This window comes from Pecten maximus, chromosome 1, assembly GCF_902652985.1.
Source record: "Pecten maximus chromosome 1, xPecMax1.1, whole genome shotgun sequence".
Classification (NCBI taxonomy): domain Eukaryota; kingdom Metazoa; phylum Mollusca; class Bivalvia; order Pectinida; family Pectinidae; genus Pecten; species Pecten maximus.
In genome coordinates, this window is record NC_047015.1 from 17,535,077 (window position 1) to 17,556,335 (window position 21,259).

The window sequence follows — 21,259 nt, forward strand, 5'->3', positions numbered from 1 at the left end:
AAACATAATGCAAATAATTTATTCACCTTAAGGTGAAAAGAATTTCACTTAAGTGAAATTCTTTTTCACTTAAGTGAAATAAAACATAATGCAAATAAATGTTAATATCCCTTAAGACAAAAAGAATTTCACTTAAGTGAAAAAAAATTATGTGCAGACATAATGCAAAATACTTGTCCCTTAAGTGAAATTCTTTTCATCTAATGTAAATAAAACTGACCATATGTCCATAAAGTCACTCTGTCCTCCTATCCACCCCATGGTATAATGGAATGAACCCCTTGGACCTGTCAACTAAGAAACAGCTTGAGTAAACTTTAACTTTGATACGTTCTTATCACTTATCATAATGGAAATAAATAAAACATATATTTAATGGAATTAAAACATAAGTGAAAGTAAATCATATGGGAAATAGTATTGATTTTACTAACAACAAATGAAGTAGAGAAAAGGTCTCGAATTGGTCAGAAATTAAACACCCAATGCTTGGTCAATAGATGGACTAGTCCTTATCTGATTCATGAGAGTGGGTGTCCTATCTACGCAACAGTAGCATTTGCATTATGTTTTATTTCACTTAAGTGAAAAAGATTTTCCCTTAAGATGAATAAAATTTATTTCACTTAAGTGAAATTCTTTTTCACTTAAGTGAAATTCTTTTTCACTTAAGTGAAATAAAACATAATGCAAAAAAAAGTCTTTTAACCTTAAGGTAAAAAGTATTTCACTTAAGTGAAATGAATTTGAAGCATATTTTGCCTTAAGAGGAAATGGGATTAAATGTTAAAACGGCTTGCCATAAACCCGTCAAAAATGACGATTACGGTCACTGGATCGTTGGATGCTTTTAAAAGAAATAAAAAGTGCGGGGATTTGGGTACAGTGAGAGGGTTATTTTTTTTTTATTAATTTTTTAGTGGAAACTATAGGATAAAAACATCTGCGTTAACGAAGCTGTGGGCGACGGACGGACGATATCTAGCAAATGTCCGAAAGCAGTGTAGGCAGGGTATGGACATCGTCGGATACCCACGGCTAATTGCACTACGCTTACACTACAATTAACACTGGGAGATAAGTATAATTTAGCGTCCGACGATATGTAATACCATGAACAACAAAATGTATTAAGACACATTGTATTTTACAATAATATTCATATAAGAGACTGTATTTTACAATAATATTCATATCAGAGACTTGGTAACGCTATCCACTGACTGACTGAGACTACACTCGCTTTATGGATATTGACAGCTTGGCTATCATATTAACATACTAGGTGGCGCGGAACTGGAAATACGTCAATTTAATTTTAAAATTATAATGGACATTTTATGACAGCATCGCACAAAAAGTCATCTGGAAACTTTTTTGCAGTTTATCGAAAAATTAGTATGGAAAATATTAATTCACTGCCTTGGCTTCAATTTTCAATGAATGAATTACTCAAAGATTGAAATTTGGATTTGTGAGAATAAAAATTCAATATTTTCAAATTGTTAAAATGAATTTTTTTTACAAAATATCACAAGTTCCACAACAATTTTATATGGAGAATCATCCACAGTATGTCTATAGTTATAAAACTATAAATAACAAGAAATTCTTATAATAAATATTAATTATGCATTTGTGTGTAGATAATCCGGATTTCCGTTTTCCTGTTGCTTTATTTACTCGCGCCCAATGCGGAAACGAAAATTGGGTCGTGGGGTGTATTTTGATAATCATTTTAAAATACTTCTTGAGAAAATAAATCAGAAATATTTAACAGGTGACCTCTATAAATGCCAAAGAACACTATTTTGGGTCCATTATCTCGTAAAAATATTGATTTCAGGTCCGTTATGTCGTAAATCAGATATTTTGACAATTATTTTAAAATACTTCTAGTGAAAATTAATCTAAGATATTTTACATATGACCTCTATACACACCAAAGAATACCATATGGTGTCCATTCTCTTCTGAAAATATCGATTTCGGGTCCATTATTGGCCATTTCTGTAATTCAACTCCGACGACAATCGGGCTGCGAATCGCGAATGATTAAAACATTGATTTAAAATACTTCTCAGTCAAATAAACCCCTAATCTTTTGCATATGATCCAGTTGGGCATTTCAGAACATATATTTGGGTCCGTTCTCTGAAAATAATTCTTTTTTAAGCCCCATTTCGAATTCCCTCCATTTCGATAATTCCAAGTCAATTTCGGTAAAGCCTAAATATCCCAACCGATCTGGGTATCATAGTTTGCAAGATCACAGCCGTATTCGCACATTAATGACCATGTTACGCACAAAATGAGGTTATGTGTGTGAAATACGTTTGTATTTGAGTATATTTTTTTGTATTTGAGTATTTGAGTGTATTTGAGTAAAAAGTCAAGCCGCATTGCATGTACCTGTTTAAACTGTATATTATAAAGTGACGTTACTCTATCTTGTCGGTTTCTTCCCCGACTACAGCTTAAAATGGCACTTTTTTTGTAACATGTAATGAAAGAAGCAGCGACACGTGGAATATGAAAATATTCAGTATCTGCCTGCATTACTTTAGGGTGTCGATATACATATATGTATACGTGTGTAAAGTTTTGCGTTTTGTAGCAACAAACAAATGCATATGATTACCTGGCTATGAGGTACATTGTGTTGTTTATGATAAAACAGACTTATTTATAAAACCACATATATGTATTTTTGGCACAGGTACATTGTACTTGATCATTTTATAAGAATAAGATGCTTTAATTTCTCAAAATTTTATTAATAAAACCAAAAAAAAAAACATAGCGGCCTTCAAAATTTTAAGACCATTATATGGATTGTTATCTTTATAAACTTTTGAAATTATAAGCATCTGATTCTTATAATACAATGACAGTGCTCTCTACTCCCCTGTCAAATTTAATGGAAAAGTCTCGCCTATATCCAGAGGTACCATGTACATGTATATGTGATTTTGGGTATAGCACATGCGAAAATAATAAAAACTACATGTACATATGAAATATTTACGTACCCAATAAAGGAACATTATAATTGTCTCACCAAAAATGCACATTATATATGAGAGTGTAGAAATATTAAAGTAATACAGTGTTATGTGTGCATGTTTAATGGTCCTACCTTTAATTTGATCAGCTGATTGTAATGTTCAATGTTCATAGATAAGGAAACTGACAGCTTGTATACTGGCTCAGTAAAAGTGAAGCCTATAAGTATTGGCTCTTTTTATTGCAAAATATTTTATTGTTAACACAACAAGGATAATACAAGTGGTACAATGTATAATGTAGAAAATATTACAGTTGTGTATTAACTAAAGGGAGCAAACCTTTTATAATTATTTACTCTAATGACATACCTTACAGGGTGATCCTGTGATTCCTTAGGGATGAGATAACTCATTCTCACACGGGGTAGGAAAAGATAACTGGCAAGCGCTATGATACAACTCACAATAGTGTAACGTCATAATTTATGTACAGTAACCATATGCATGCCGCAAATTCATAACGTTATCAATTCCAACACATATTTTCATGGGACATTGATGATAATGTGATGAAAAAGATTTACAACTCCTTACAATTTGTCACTGTAGACAGTGATATCTCAACCTGTGTGTAAGAATGTAAGATTCTATTATTCTAGCTATACATACTGTAATCTACACCAAATGTATTGTCCTTACATAAAATACAGATAAATTTGGGCAATATCCATGTATTTTCACCCTCATTTTGTTTGGCTAAAAGTCATTACACATGTACTAAGTAGTAACTATAATGTAGTACGTGTTTAGTAGATTTTAATTAGAACAATACAAACAGAAAGCTCTTAATCATTCTTATTCATGTTTCAAAGTCAGATATTGGTTTGTTACAGAGAAAGGTGTTGGATGCCAGCCTGGGCTTTGCTGCTGGTGTAAGTATACTTATCCTACAAGAATAAAGAATATTTTCAAGAAACATTTTTCAGAAATGTTGGATTCTTTAATCAATAATACAGTACTGAATACATTCTCTCATTATCTCTGCTTAATTATGTCACCCTCACTCTATGAAAACTGTTGTTTATATTATCACACAATTTTATTGTGTAGTAATGTTACTATCTATGTCACTCATTATGACCATTCACTCAGTAAGGGTGTTCAGACATACATGTAATGGTGTAGAGTATATATATAAGGTCACCTTACTGGCTCAGACTGGTATGACTTGTTCTGTAGTCTGGTGGTCAGGTGGCTGCATATAGGGGGTACAGTCGTTTTGGTTTTTGGTCGTTTCGGTACTTCAAATAAACAGTTGTTTCGTTTCTTTTTGGAAGTCACTCAGTTCGGCATATTTTTTTTCAAGTCGTTTTGGTACTCTAAGAGTTGTTTCAGTATTTCGTTGAGTTTTCATTAATAATGGTAACTAACTGGTTGTTGATTTGTTCATACATGCAATCATGCACATCGCACTTCAAACTTATCCCGTCGTGCAACACTTGTTTCCTTAACTGAGTAGATCAGAGTACATTGTACAGAAAATCAAAAAGATCTATATAATTTGGCCAAATATATAAAAACTGCTAATAGAAGACGTGATATTGCATTAAATTAAGCTAACTTCTTGAGAGTTTATTAATCACAATATAGTTATTATTATATGCAGTGCTAGATATCTCTCTACACTTCTAGGCGTACTGTAGGTGCGATAGTGGTGAGTGTGTGTTTTTGTTTATATGTTAAATGTTATATTGCACTGTATATATGCACAACTGATGAGCGGTATAGCTCAAAGTAATAAATGAACTTGAAATTGTAGCTAGAAGTAATTATCAACTTGTCATAAAAATGTGAGTATCACTCACAAAATTATCAATATTATCATCATGGCGTCGGCTGATATAAGTATCAGATGTGACATCATTGTTCGGCCTAGACAGGAAGAGATACAGTAGTGAAGCAGATGGCAGCACCGAACTTGCGGAAGCATTTAAATGAATACAATTTATTTGATTGAAATATACGTGTTATATATACGTCCTGTTATACTAAGCAATTTATTTGATTGAAATAGTGGATTAATGTAATATCATGTATGTTTATGATATTAACGTTAACTGATACCTTTTTATATCAACGTGTAATCTAAATCTATATTATTTGCTTAAAATAAAATCTGCTTTCATCATTTTCATTGTAATTTGGCAACAAGTAAAACTTGTTCAAACAACCAAAATTGGTGGGAATAGATATATGTGGTACAATTTTAGATATAGTGAGGTCATCTAACCTCGGACCAGTACGTTTGTATAGGGACTCTAATTGTAGCTTGTGATGGATACAAGGTGATGATAATAGGAGATACTGAAATCATTGAACAATAATGCAATTCCATTTACAGTTGAGTGTAAGCTAACCTTTACACCCTAGTCCTAGTGCACTATGTTTAAACTAGTATTGCACTTCGTTTAAGCTACAGGTAAACTAGTAGTGCACTACGTCCAGTCAGGTGTGACCACAAATCCCCCTATACAGGTAATGGACAGTGCCACTGGACACCTGTGTTAGATACCTGTAGTTGTTACTTTATATCTGTCATCCTGACTTTACCATGTATATTTAAATTTTGATGAAATTTTATCTAATATTAACTCAAAATAAAATTGGCTGCGGTTCTTATATTACATATTTTTTTTTTATAATTTACTTTTTATTACTTTTTAAGCAATACAATGTACATACATTATATATATGATTTGCTCATCAGGTCAGTTACTGCAAAATCAATCGCACACTGCATCACATATATGCACCCACCCATTCTCAAACACTTTGCTAGAAAAAACATTCATGTTTCCAATATCTGTAATATATGTCATTTTATCATCCATTATAACTATACACGTCACTCCATACATGCATACAAATATGCTAGAAAACATATCACTATTTTCCACATCATTCCATATACACATGCACAATATATGCTAGAAATCATGTCAATCTTATACACATCACTCCATACATACATACAAAGTTTGCTAGAAATCATAACAATCCTGTACACATCACTCCATACACACATAAAAAATATGCAGGAAAACATATCAATGTTTCACACTCCATACAAACATACACTAAGCTGAAAAACATATCAATGTGACACTTCACTCCATACATACAGAATATGCTGGAAGACATATCAATGTAACACCTCACTCCATACATCAATGTAACACCTCACTTAATACATACAGAATATGCTGGAAGACATATCAATGTAACACCTCACTCCATACATACAAAATATTCTGGAAGACATATCAATGTTACACATTACTCCATACATACAAAATATGTTAGAATAACTACATATACACACATATGCTAGGAAACATATCAATGTTACACATAATTCCATACATACATATAAAATATGCTGGAAGACATATCAATGTTGTAGAGTAACTACATATATATATATACAATATATTAGGAAATATATTAATGTTTTATAATTAATGTATACAATAAATATATCCATCAAATCTAACATAAAATATCCTAGAAACATCAGTATTTTAGTATCCACATAACTTATAGAAGGACATTAGAGACATTAGAAAGGAGACAAAAAGAGAGAAAAAGAAAAATAATAATAACAGGGAAAAAGGGTTCTTTTTTTAGAAATTTAATTTCAGCAACATTATTGATTTATCTTTAACTGTTTAATTAATCATCAGTACATTGTATTGACTATGAAAGGGAGAGAAATAAAGACAGGGAAAGAAAGAATGAATAGAGAGGAGAAGAAAGTTTAGATACTTATATCTGTTTAGATGAGTTGAGATGGTGGAACACAGGATGACTGTATGCATGTATAATATAATTTATTTATTTTTTTCGTACAAATAAGGTAAATCGGCTATATGAGAAGGGCGATCAGATTACTAATTCACTGAAGGAAGCTAGCAACTTAACCTGCAAGTAATGGAGATGCTAAAGTTCAAATAAAAGAATAATGACAATAATAATAGTGTAATGAAACAACATAACTATAACATAATAAGTCTGTCCCATTTCTTCCATTCATTTTCAAATTTATTTCTAGCATTTTCACCCTTACCTATAGCGATGTATTTTTGAATCATATAATTGTCCTTTATTATGTTAATGAGAGAGTTTATATTTAGTGAGCTATGTAGACATCTCACTCTGTAAATGTATTGCTTTATGATGATGATAATTTCATTATCTACTCTGTTACTGGGAAGTAAATTCTGATGAAGGATGCCAAAAAGAAAAGTTTTTTTATTTACAGAAAATGGGATTATCAGAGCTTCCATTAATAAATCTAGACTATTAAGTAATTTTTGTACTTCTCGACAGTCCCATAAAAGATGGGTTATAGTTTCTGGTTCAAAATTACATAGTACTCTATCAGAGCAATGAGAAATGGCAGGTCATATTAAAAACTTACATCAATATGGATTGCCTTTCAAACTGTGGTTCAGAATATATTCAGGTGTGTATTAACAAGTGTAAAAATAAATTTTGGAAAGATGTTTTAAAATCATGGTACATTTTAATTTCAAAATATCATAATAAATTTATCCAGGAAAACTTGCTGAAATTTCCTATTTGGTATAACAGTAAAATCAAAATAGGAGGGAAAGCTATCTTTTATAAGAAATACTACAAGAAAAACGTTTGTATAATAAATGATTTGATAAAAGAGGCTAACACAGGTATATTTTACACATTTGTTGAATTTATTAATAAGTACCAAGTAAACACAAATTTCTTGCAATATCATGGCCTAATTTCTGCAGTTAAAGATTTTATCTCATCATATGATATACATAATCATAGGATATTTTATCCATATGTACCTGGATAAACTGACTTGGTGCAAAATTTACAAAATGCCATTTCATGTAACATCAAACACAAAACTTCAGTGGTTCCAGTTTAGAGTAATTCATCATGTTCTAACCACTAACTCATTCTTATTTAAAATTGGAGTAGTTACCTCCCCTCTTTGTCTTATATTACATACAATGTATTGCACAAGAGGAATTGAAACTGTCAATTGGTTTGTAGTGGGGTTTTTTATCATTGATTTAAAAAAAATCATTATAGTGTAAAATTAAGGTTATCTTCCTGATTTCAAAATTTTGATTCTGTTCATTTATTTTTTTAGATGTAATTAATATACATTTTATATAAATGATTAATTCTACCTTACATGTAGGCCTTGATGACTGTTTGTAGATTTTTTTTCTCAAGTACACTGTATATGTACATGTATTTTAATATTTATTATTTTATCAGACAAAAATATTTTTTAATTCAATGTATTGTTACTTAATTCACTAATATCTGTTAATTCAACCATGAAATTATTTCATAGTACATAATCAAGAATCAGAAGTTTCATATATACTTTATTCTCATTTATGTTCTGTAAGAGACATATAATATCTACACAACAAGTTATGTACTTGTACCTGTATGTATAATTGGTACTCTCAGGACATGCCTGTTGTCATGGCCACGTGGGCCCCAGGGCCCAAACCCCACCTCACCACCACCTTATGGACCTCCATAACACCTTACCTATATATGTATCAGATGAGGATCAGTCTTAAGGTGTGCCTGTTTTAACACCTGGCTATAGTTTTGTCAAGTCCCCAATTACCCCCCAGGGGTCCATTTATAGCATGCTGTGCCAGGCCCCTCTACCTTACTTACCTGTAATTAGCATCTACTACCCATATATAATATCTAACTGTGGATGTTTTTCAAAAAATCATTTTTTTTGCGAATCATCAAAAAAAAAAAATATTTATACACATTTTCCTTCACAATAAAGATATTCAATAAATATAGTTTATATGCTGATTTTCTTTGATTACAAAAAGAGGTAAAATCCCCATCAGTTATACATTTTAAGGTAAAGAACAATTAATAATTTTCTTAATGCAATAGGGAAACACTTAAATGCTGATCAAAATGTATCCCAAAATTTTGTTTTTAAACAATATTGCAAAAAACATGTTAGCGTGAACTGTAAAAAAAAAACCTTTGGCTAAGGTCCACATGATCCACATGTGTATGTAATATATTTGTTAGCAGGTAACTTATAGAAGAAAATTATGAAATAACAAATACAAGCGTTGTATAATTCAAGTGTTGTATGACAAGTACAGCTTCAGATACATGAACATGTATGTGTGTTATATAAGCTTAAAACTGTTGCCCTCCCCCTACCCAAGTTGGCCAGTATAACAAAAATGACATTAATTGTTCCCTCAGGCCATTATCTCATTCTGTGTTACCTGTAACTGATACATGTACCAGATCCAGTATGTTGGATCTTCATCAAAGTATTAGATACCCGCACACGGGTACATGTACAGAAATTTCAACTATTTCAGTAAGGAAGATGGAAGGTGTATTACAAGTAACATATACCTTTAATAAACTTAAAATTTTTAATGTAGAACTGTTATGATCACTTAATTACCAGTACATTCAAAGAATCTCTTTCTTTACATGTTAAATCAATGTTTAATTAATTTCTTTATGTGTCCAGGTTTCTGACTTTAAGCATTGGATGTATATACATAGAATGTACAACATATATTATGGGCTGAATTAGGTTTTAATAAGCATATATCACATCAAAAATGAAATTATGATTATGCTGCTTAATTTAATCTGAAATTAAAGTACAATATAAATTAAATGTATCAAATTGAAAATGTTCAAGTAATGATAATTGTTTTCAAATGTTTTATTATATACTTTCAGGTGATGAAAACAAAATTAATGGAATTAAACATGTAAAATATATAACTGATTAATCAATACAAAATATAAAGTACCAAAAGATAAATGAAACTTGGCTTAAACAATTTAACTTAGTTAAAGGATTTATAAAGTAAATCGGTCTTAACTTAGTTACAGTGTATAATTAACAAGAAAAGAAAGGTTGAAATATAACATCAAACTATTCAACTTCCAAAACCTTTTTAATAACTCTTTGAATATAACTGCTAGATAGCCTTACATATACGAGGTACGGACAAAAGCCCCCTTCACACTAATCAAAAAGTGGACAAAAGCCCCTTCATGAAAAAAAATGATATTTATTTTTCTGATGATTTTTAATTGCTACATATACATATGTCATCAGTGGCTTCGGCAATGTAAACAACCGGTTCCAACAACAAGTACTTGAACTGTCTGTTACACAAACAATAAGCTGTTAAACAGGTGTTTGGTAGGTTTTTCATTGATGTTGTATTCTCTTGGAAAGAAATATATCATTAATGGCTTCATTGTTTCTTTGATTTTAATCATTCCTAAAATTAAACGTATTACAACGCAGAGCAACATGTTTGGTTAGGTACTTATTATATTGTAATTTGAGACACCGTAAATAGGGATCAAAATTTAATGTTTATTGCTTTTGTAGGCATTTCTTTGATTAGCAATATTTGCAGTATATTAGGAAGTCAAAAATTATGTGTTATCAGTAACAATTTGTTCATCATGGAGAACTTTCCTGAAATTTTTAGCTGACTCTCCAAATTTCAGAGATAAAAACAACAATATAAATATATAGTTTCTGTTTTTCAAAAGTACAGATTTATTTAAAGTATACCAATTTATAAAGAAGGGGCTTTTGTCCGGGGGGGGGGCTAATGTCCAGGGGGGCTTTCGTCCGGAGGGGCTTTTGTCCTAGGGGCTAAGGCTAATGTCCGGGGGGGGGGGGGGGGGGGGGGGGGGGCTTTTGTCCTACACTCACATATACAGTACAGGTAAAATCACAGAGGTAGCCTTGGGTACTGCCCATTACCTGTATGGGGGTTTTGCTGGTCATCACCTCTTAGGGTGTAGTGCACTACTAGTTTACCTGTAGTTTAACTGTAGTGCACTACTAGTTTAAATGTAGTGGGTACTAGTGCACTAGGTGTAAAGGTTAGCTTACACTCAACTGTAGCTTGAAAGGGAAGACTATTATTGAATATTACAAGCATAGTCTATCTCAGGGACATTTTTCTGTTAGAGTTTTCTCCCTTAGTTCATTCAGAATACTTTATAAAAATATCATTACAATTGTCTATCTAAAAAAAACAACTCTTAAGACGTTTATTATTGGTATAAATTAACACTTATGCAATTACTGAAACTACTTTTGTAAGTACCGAAACGACCGAGTACCAAAACGACTTTAATTTGCATATAGTATGTGCAAGTTAGAACCTTGGCACGGACAGATTATTTCTCAGTACTGCTCTTTCCTATTACAGATTTGGTGCTATTGACCACTTAAATGTAAGCTATAGGCAATTGAAAAACTTCCTCAGAGCCAAATTTAACTTTGGTTGTTGTTGCCTTTAGTGCATAAACTTTGTATAAGAGGGATTCATGTAAAAATGAAGAGCATTAGGTCATGCTAACCTGGTTGGATGTCTGTAAGAGAGAGAGATGTTACCAGTTCCACCCCAGAGTGAACAGGATAATTTGCATTACTCTTTCTGTTACATACACATTATTAATCTATGCAGCTCTCTTGTTACACTCTCAAGAATCACTCAAAATTTTCCCCCTCAAATCTCCAGGTGACGTCACAGATTCATGAGTTGTTGGGATTTCACCATGTTTACCTGTAACACCTGATAGTGTAATTACATGTTGTAATTCTCATGTTGCCTTTCAGGTGATGACCGCAGCATCCTATTGGTCACTTCTGGCCCCAGCCATAGAAATGGCTGAACGTTCTGGTCTGTACGGAGAACAGGGCCAGTGGGCCTTCCTTCCTGTCAGTATAGGGTTTATACTAGGGGCCATCTTTGTGTATGGTGCCGATGTTCTCATGCCATATATAGTAAGTATTATTTTATATAGTCAGCTTACATTTCCTGAAATGATTGACAGGATATATACATGTAGTTTATATCTCTCACATATGTCTGTTAGTAAAACTACTACAATGCTGTACTTGTTTGTTTCAGGGAGCCAACAGTTCTAACCTCATTGTCACACTAGAAGCAACTTCATCTAAAGTCGAAAAGGAGGATAATGTACATATAGACTTTAACCAAACTAATTACACATCTCGTAAGTATAGATTAATAGAATCTATCATGGGTCTGTTCCGTGGACAGGGATATCTCAACCCGAGTGTAAGAGTTTGGCCAGTCAGCACGAGGCTTGCCGAGTGCTGGCCAGCCAAACTCTTACATGAGGATTGATATATCCTTGTTCACGGAACAGACCCATGATTGATTATTTTGCTCAAATACTTGCAACCAAACGTAAGTTTTTATGAAAGTTTTTCATCACACCATCTTCAATGCTCCTTGGAATGTGCGTCAAAATTTATGACGTCATCATTTACGACTTGGTTACTTAACGTAAAATGATGATGTTACGTTATTGTGAGCAGCGTCATATAGCGTGTACCAGCTGTTTAGCAACTTAAGATCTCCTCCCTCAGGTTGAGATCCCTGTCTCACTCCCAAGTGGGTGAAAGATCATTTCTAGAAAAATATTAAACTGCTGATGAAAAAAACCCTGCTGTACCTGTTATATATAGATATGATATACAGGTGTATTTGATGTTTCAGGAGAACCATTTTCATTAACAACGAATCCTGCCCAGCGTAGGAAACAGCCCAGTATAGGCCCAGAGTCACACAGGGATGATATAGACATAGAGGAACACAACCTAGGAGGGGCGACCTCTGTAGGCATTCAGTGGAAACGCATACTGTTACTAATTATAGCAATAACTATACATAACATTCCAGGTAAGTGTAAATGGCTATTGTTCTGACAAGACTTGACCTGTCCTAATGAGCACACCCCACCATTTATTATTGGGAGTCAGTGTGCTGTTGGTGTACCAATATAAAAGATGGGTGAGGGGTGTGGGAGGGGAAGTACAAACCTCCACCGTTTATTTAATAGGTCAACTGAGCAAAGATGAATGACATTTTCAAATCCAGCTTCATCTGTCATTACATTTTAGACTTCTCAAAAACTCCAGAATCATTTTAGAGGAATTTTTGCAGAAACCTTCCTTGGCCAAAAGCATTAATTGTATGATCCCCATGCCCCAGGGGCCATAATCATAATCACTGATCAGAATTTGACGAAATTTTGTCAGAAGCATCCCTATGGGGTGGGGACTTAAAATTGTACAAATGGTGGGGCTGACCCCCCAGGGGTCTGAGGGGCGGGGCCAAAAGGGGTCAATTTGGCTATATTAATATAAAAGACTTCTTCTCTGAAACCAAGCAGTGTATATTGCTTATATTTGCCTGGTACCATCACTATTGAGTGGGGATTCAAAATTGTACAAATGACTGGGCTGACCCCCCAGGGGCCTGAGCCAAATGTGGTCAATTGGGCTATATTGATATAAACGACTTCTTCTCTGAAACCAAGCAATGGATATTGCTCATATTTGCCTGGTAGCATCACTAAGGGGTGGGGATTCAAAATTGTACAAATGGTGAGGCTGACCCCACGGCTGCCCTGCAGGTAGGGCGTAAGAATTGTACCTGCTGCCCCCATTGCATGATCGTAAGAGGCGACTGAATTTGGGATCTTATCTTTTCTTTTCTTTCTTACAAACTGTCTTCTTCCTAATGTCTCCCTTGACAATGCCTCACTTTTGGCCTTTAGTTGAGCGTTCGCCGCTGTGAGGAAGGCTTTGGATTTTGTCCCCTGGCCGAGACATACCAGAGTCTTTAAAAATGGTAGTTGCTACTCCTGCTTAGCGCTCAGCATATATAAGGAGTGGGACGACTGGTTCACCCGTTGTCAGTATAATGTGACCGGGTGGGGTGTACTGCTGGGTGTCTTCGGCAGTATGCTCCAGTGAGGTAGCACTATAAATCGGCAAAAGTTCCGGCCTATCACAAGGAGACTTAACACGAACATACCGCAGCCTCCCAAAACACACATACGCACTCACCACACCCATTCATGTCGCACGCACGGGAGGCCGTCCTTAAATGACCTTAGCTGTTAATAGGACGTTAAACAAAATAAACCAAACCAAAGACCCCACGGGGGCCTGAGGGGCGGGGCCAAGAGGGGTCAATTTGGCTAAATTGATATGAAGAATTTCTTCTCTGAAACCAAGCAATAGATATTGCTCATATTTGACTGTGAGCATCCCTTTGGGGCTGGGATTCAAAATTGTACAAATGGTGGGGTCGATCCCTACCTGGGGCCTGAGGGGCGGGGCCAAAAGGGGTCAACTTGGCTAAATTGATATAAACAACTTCTTCTCTGAAACTAAGCTATGGATATCGCTAATATTTGCCTGGTACAACCCCCGGGGTAGGGATTCAAAACTGTATAAATGACAGAAGCTCGACCCCCGGGGAGCTAAGAGGCGGGGCCAAAAGGGGTCATTTTTGCAGAATTGATATAAACAACTTCTTTTCTGAAACTAAGCAATGGATATCGCTCACATTTGTGTGGCAGCATCCGGGGTTGCACCAAAAGTCAATTTCATTTCATGGATTAATGCATTTTTAGCCCACCATCATCAGATGGTGGGCTGTTCAAATCGCCCTGCGTCCGTGGTCCGTCGTCCGTCCGTCCCTCCCTCCGTCCGTCCCTCCCTCCGTCCGTCCGTCCGTCCCTCCGTCCGTAAACAATTCTTGTTATCGCTATTTCTCAGAAAGTACTGAAGGGATCTTTCTCAAATTTCATTTGTAGGTTCCCCTTGGTGCCTAGTTATGCATATTGCGTTTTGAGACCAATCTGAAAACAACATGGCCGACAGGCAGCCATCTTGGATTTTGACAATTGATGTTTGTTATCGCTATTTCTGAGAAAGTACTGAAGGGATCTTTCTCAAATTTCATAAGTAGGTTCCCCTTGGTGCATAGTTATGCATATTACGTTTTGAGACCAATCTGAAATCAACATGGCCGACAGGCAGCCATCTTGGATTTTGACAATTTAAGTTTGTTATCGCTATTTCTGAGAAAGTACTGAAGGGATCTTTCTGAAATTTCATATGTAGGTTCCCCTTGGTGCCTAGTTATGCATATTACGTTTTGAGACCAATCAGAAAACAACATGGCCGACAGGCAGCCATCTTGGAATTTCACAATTGAAGTTTGTTATTGCTATTTCTGAGAAAGTACTGAAGGGATCTTTCTCAAATTTCATATGTAGGTTCCCCTTGGTGCCTTGTTATGCATATTGCGATTTGAGACCAATCAGAAAACAACATGGCCGACAGGCAGCCATCTTGGATTTTGACAATTGAAGTTTGTTATCACTATTTCTGAGAAAGTACTGAATGGATCTTTCTGAAATTTCATATCTAAGTTTTCCTTGGTGCCTAGTTATGCATATTGCGTTTTGAGACCAATCAGAAAACAACATGGCCGACAGGCAGCCATCTTGGATTTTGACAATTGAAGTTTGTTATCACGATTTCTGAGAAAGTGTTTAAGGGATCTTTCTTAAATTTCACATGCAAGTTTCTCTTGGTGCCTAGTTATGCATATTGCGTTTTGAGACCAATCAGAAAACAACATGGCTGACAGGCAGCCATCTTGGAAATTTGACAATTTCAGTTTGTTATCACTATTTCTGAGAAAGTACTGAATGGATCTTTCTGAAATTTCATACGTAGGTTTCCCTTGGTGCCTAGTTATGCATATTGCGTTTTGAGACCAATCAGAAAACAACATGGCCGACAGGCAGCCATCTTGGATTTTGACAATTGAAGTTTGTTATCACTATTTCTGAGAAAGTACTGAATGGATCTTTCTGAAATTTCATACGTAGGTTTCCCTTGGTGCCTTGTTATGCATATTGCGTTTTGAGACCAATCAGAAAACAACATGGCCGACAGGCAGCCATCTTGGATTTTGACAATTGAAGTTTGTTATCACTATTTCTGAGAAAGTACTGAATGGATCTTTCTCAAATTTCATATGTAAGTTTCCCTTGGTGCCTAGTTATGCATATTGCGTTTTGAGACCAATCAGAAAACAACATGGCCGACAGGCAGCCATCTTGGATTTTGACAATTGAAGTTTGTTATCACTATTTCTGAGAAAGTACTGAATGGATCTTTCTCAAATTTCATATGTAAGTTTCCCTTGGTGCCTAGTTATGCATATTGCGTTTTGAGACCAATCAGAAAACAACATGGCTGACAGGCAGCCATCTTGGATTTTGACAATTGAAGTTTGTTATCACTATTTCTGAGAAAGTACTGAATGGATCTTTCTCAAATTTCATATGTAAGTTTCCCTTGGTGCCTAGTTATGCATATTGCATTTTGAGACCAATCTGAAAATAACATGGCCGACAGGCAGCCATCTTGGATTTTGACAATTGAAGTTTGTTATCGCTATTCCTGAGAAAGTACTGAATGGATCTTTCTCAAAGTTCATATGGAGGTTCCCCTTGGTGCCTCATTATGCTTATTGTATTTTGAGATCAATTGGAAAACAACATGGCCGACAGACCGCCATCTTGGATTTTGACAATTGAAGTTTGTTATCTCTATTTCTCAAAGTACTGAATGGATCTTTCTCAAATTTCATAAGTAGGTTCCCCTTGGTACCTTGTGTCCTGAAAACAACCTGGCAAACAAACAGCCATTATCGTTTAATCTCAAATTTCTTATATAGCTAGGATTCCCTTGTGTGAAAAGTACTGGAGGGATGTCTCAATTTGCACAGATTAGTAAAATGAAGGGAAAAGTAGAGAAAAGATCAATCTGACATGGTACCTATGAAGATCATTCAATGGTGGGCGCCAAGATCCCTCTGGGATCTCTTGTTTGGCATAAAAACCTCACGTACCCATATAAAATGCCTATGATATATTGACATAGCAATACCAGTGACAGATATACTTAATCATCATTCTTGTTTCATATCTCATGAAATCCAGGTGAGCAATACAGGCCCTCTGGGCCTCTTGTTTTGGAAATATGATTCTAAATTGGTAAGAATTATGGGGAGAGGCTTAACTTTACTATTAAATTGTGTTTTGGTATGCTGACAGGACTTTGACTATTAGCCAGTGAGACGAATTTTTATTTGAGAAAGATGGAGAATGGGTGTTTTCTAGAAAAATCTCTTGTGGTTTTGTAACCATGCATACCTATTACTGTAGGTAAAATACATGTATATTTATGAATTATGCAATTCTAGAAATAGAATAATGAACCACAAACTGAGCTACAATATATAGAATTAACTAAAGTTTTTGTTCCTGTTACAGAAGGGTTAGCTGTGGGAGTGGGGTTTGGTGCTGTAGGTAAAACACCTTCTGCTACATTTGAAAATGCCAGGTAAGAAAATCAATAGTGCTCCTCCCAGTTCATACTTCACAACATCCTAGTATTCAAAATCCCTCCCCCATTCTTTTGTGTTTTTATATAAAAACAACTTCTTCATTTCTGTTATTACTAGGATACTTCTAACTTCATCTTTACTGATATGTCAATTCTTTAGTTAGTAAGAGAACTGTATGTGAAAAAGAAAACCCTAAATATGGATATGCGAATGTCAAAATAATATACATATATATGTATAAAGAAACTATATTGTTTGAACTGTGATACAAGTTATCAATGTGAGCTACACTAGCTCTTCCATGTCACTTCTTCCCTCTCTACCCTAGCTATTCCATGTCACTTCTTCCCTCTCTACCCTAGCTATTCCATGTCACTTCTTCCCTCTCTACCCTAGCTATTCCATGTCACTTCTTCCCTCTCTACCCTAGCTATTCCATGTCACTTCTTCCCTCTCTACCCTAGCTATTCCATGTCACTTCTTCCCTCCATACCCTAGCTATTCCATGTCACTTCTTCCCTCTCTACCCTAGCTATTCCATGTCACTTCTTCCCTCCATACCCTAGCTATTCCATGTCACTTCTTCACTCTCTACTCTAGCTATTCCATGTCACTTCTTCACTCTCTACTCTAGCTATTCCATGTCACTTCTTCCCTCTCTACCCTAGCTCTTCCATGTCACTTCTTCACTCTCTACCCTAGCTCTTCCATGTCACTTCTTCACTCTCTACCCTAGCTATTCCATGTCACTTCTTCCCTCTCTACCCTAGCTATTCCATGTCACTTCTTCCCTCTCTACCCTAGCTATTCCATGTCACTTCTTCACTCTCTACCCTAGCTATTCCATGTCACTTCTTTCCTCTCTACCCTAGCTATTCCATGTCACTTCTTCCCTCTCTACCCTAGCTATTCCATGTCACTTCTTCCCTCTCTACCCTAGCTCTTCCATGTCACTTCTTCACTCTCTACCCTAGCTATTCCATGTCACTTCTTCCCTCTCTACCCTAGCTATTCCATGTCACTTCTTCCCTCTCTACCCTAGCTATTCCATGTCACTTCTTCACTCTCTACCCTAGCTATTCCATGCCACTTCTTTCCTCTCTACCCTAGCTATTCCATGTCACTTCTTCACTCTCTACTCTAACTATTCCACGTCACTTCTTCCCTCTCTACCCTAGCTATTCCATGTCACTTCTTCCCTCTCTACCCTAGCTATTCCATGTCACTTCTTCAGCTATTCCATGTCACTTCTTCCCTCTCTACCCTAGCTATTCCATGTCACTTCTTCCCTCTCTATCCTAGCTATTCCATGTCAATTCTTACCTCTCTATCTTAGCTATTCCATATCACTTTTTCCCTCTCAATCCTAGCTAATATTCCATATCACTTTTTCCCTCTCAATCCTAGCTATTCCATGTCACTTCTTCCCTCTCTACCCTAGCTATTCCACATCACTTCTTCACTCTCTACCCTAGCTATTCCATGTCACTTCTTCCCTCTCTACCCTAGCTATTCCATGTCACTTCTTCCCTCTCTACCCTAGCTATTTCATGTCACTTCTTCACTCTCTACCCTAGCTATTCCATGTCACTTCTTCCCTCTCTACCCTAGCTATTCCACGTCACTTCTTCCCTTTCTATCCTAGCTATTCCACATCACTTCTTCCCTCCCTACCTTAGCTATTCCATGTCACTTCTTCCCTCTCTACTCTAGCTTTTCCATGTCACTTCTTCCCTCTCTACCCTAGCTATTCCATGTCACTTCTTCCCTCTCTACCCTAGCTATTCCACATCACTTCTTCACTCTCTACCCTAGCTATTCCATGTCACTTCTTCCCTCTCTACCCTAGCTATTCCATGTCACTTCTTCCCTCTCTACCCTAGCTATTTCATGTCACTTCTTCACTCTCTACCCTAGCTATTTCATGTCACTTCTTCACTCCCTATCTAGCTATTCCATGTCACTTCTTCACTCTCTACCCTAGCTATTCCATGTCACTTCTTCACTCTCTACCCTAGCTATTTCATGTCACTTCTTCACTCCCTATCTAGCTATTCCATGTCACTTCTTCACTCTCTACCCTAGCTATTCCACATCACTTCTTCTCTCTCTACCTTAGCTATTCCATGTCACTTCTTCACTCTCTACCCTAGCTATTCCATGTCACTTCTTCACTCTCTACCCTAGCTATTCCATGTCACTTCTTCCCTCTCTACCCTAGCTATTCCATGTCACTTCTTCCCTCTCTACCCTAGCTATTCCATGTCACTTCTTCCCTCTCTACCCTAGCTATTCCATGTCACTTCTTCACTCTCTACCCTAGCTATTCCATGTCACTTCTTCCCTCTCTACCCTAGCTATTCCATGTCACTTCTTCCCTCTCTACCCTAGCTATTCCATGTCACTTCTTCACTCTTTACCCTAGCTATTCCATGTCACTTCTTCACTCTCTACCTTAGCTATTCCATGTCACTTCTTCCCTCTCTACCCTAGCTATTCCATGTCATTTCTTCACTCTCTACCCTAGCTATTCCACATCACTTCTTCACTCTCTACCCTAGCTATTCCATGTCACTTCTTCCCTCTCTACCCTAGCTATTCCATGTCACTTCTTCCCTCTCTACCCTAGCTATTCCATGTCACTTCTTCCCTCTCTACCCTAGCTATTCCATGTCACTTCTTCCCTCTCTACCCTAGCTATTCCATGTCACTTCTTCCCTCTCTACCCTAGCTATTCTATGTCACTTCTTCACTCTCTACCCTAGCTATTTCATGTCACTTCTTCACTCTCTACCCTAGCTATTCCATGTCACTTCTTCCCTCTCTACCCTAGCTATTCCATGTCACTTCTTCACTCTCTACCCTAGCTATTCCACGTCACTTCTTCACTCTCTATCCTAGCTATTCCATGTCACTTCTTCCCTCTCTACCCTAGCTATTCCATGTCACTTCTTCTCTCTCTACCTTAGCTATTCCACGTCACTTCTTCACTCTCTACCCTAGCTATTCCATGTCACTTCTTCCCTCTCTACCCTAGCTATTCCATGTAACGTCTTCACTCTCTACCCTAGCTATTCCATGTCACTTCTTCTCTCTCTACCCTAGCTATTCCATGTCACTTCTTCACTCTCTACCCTAGCTATTCCATGTCACTTCTTCTCTCTCTACCTTAGCTATTCCATGTCACTTCTTCTCTCTCTACCCTAGCTATTCCATGTCACTTCTTCCCTCTGCCCTAGCTATTCCATGTCCCTTTTTCACTCGATCTGCCCCACCCTTTTGCCTCTTTCACTCTACTGAACTCCATGATATCTACACCCCTCCCCAATCTCTTTCACATTTGACTTTACTCGCTTTGTCCCCACTCTGCAATACTTCTTCAAACTGCCCCTTCTTCAAGCACAGGCATCCTTGTCTGTTGTTTTTCTATCTCTGTCTCCCTGAGTCTCACTCACTCCTAGGTGTTTTACTAGGATTTAAATTTACATGCAAATTATCTAACTGATATGTTCCTATTGGTAAACTACATAATATGGGTGGAGTTATCTTCATTAGGGGGACTATCATCAGGTGGTCCATTGTCCACAACTCAATCCCAGACTGATCTTTACCCTCGGTAATATTTACTGAAGCCATAATCCCTTGATCTTTTCATCACAGGAAGGCCTATTCATCACAGGAAGGCCTATTCTTTACAGGAAGGCCTATTCTTTACAGCATACTTTCTCACAATAATACCTTGTTGTTAACTTTCTGTCTCCCTTTCTATCACTGTCATCTGACATTGATTACTTCTCTCTTTCTATCACTGTCATCTGACATTGATTACTTCTCCCTTTCTATCACTGTCATCTGACATTGATTACTTCTCTCTTTCTTTCACTATTT

The 21,259-nt window shown here is 36.2% G+C and overlaps 1 protein-coding gene across 1 annotated transcript in view; it reads left to right on the plus strand.

Moving 5' to 3' along the window:
- The window catches only part of LOC117326673 (zinc transporter ZIP11-like), a 45,898-nt gene that overhangs the window by 346 nt on the left and 24,293 nt on the right, over positions 1-21,259 (plus strand). The window contains exons 2-6 of the mRNA XM_033883401.1: positions 3,902-3,940; positions 11,740-11,907; positions 12,035-12,140; positions 12,650-12,832; positions 17,298-17,367. Of these exons, the coding sequence (XP_033739292.1) occupies positions 3,902-3,940; positions 11,740-11,907; positions 12,035-12,140; positions 12,650-12,832; positions 17,298-17,367 (566 nt within the window). The remainder of the gene's footprint in view (positions 1-3,901; positions 3,941-11,739; positions 11,908-12,034; positions 12,141-12,649; positions 12,833-17,297; positions 17,368-21,259) is intronic.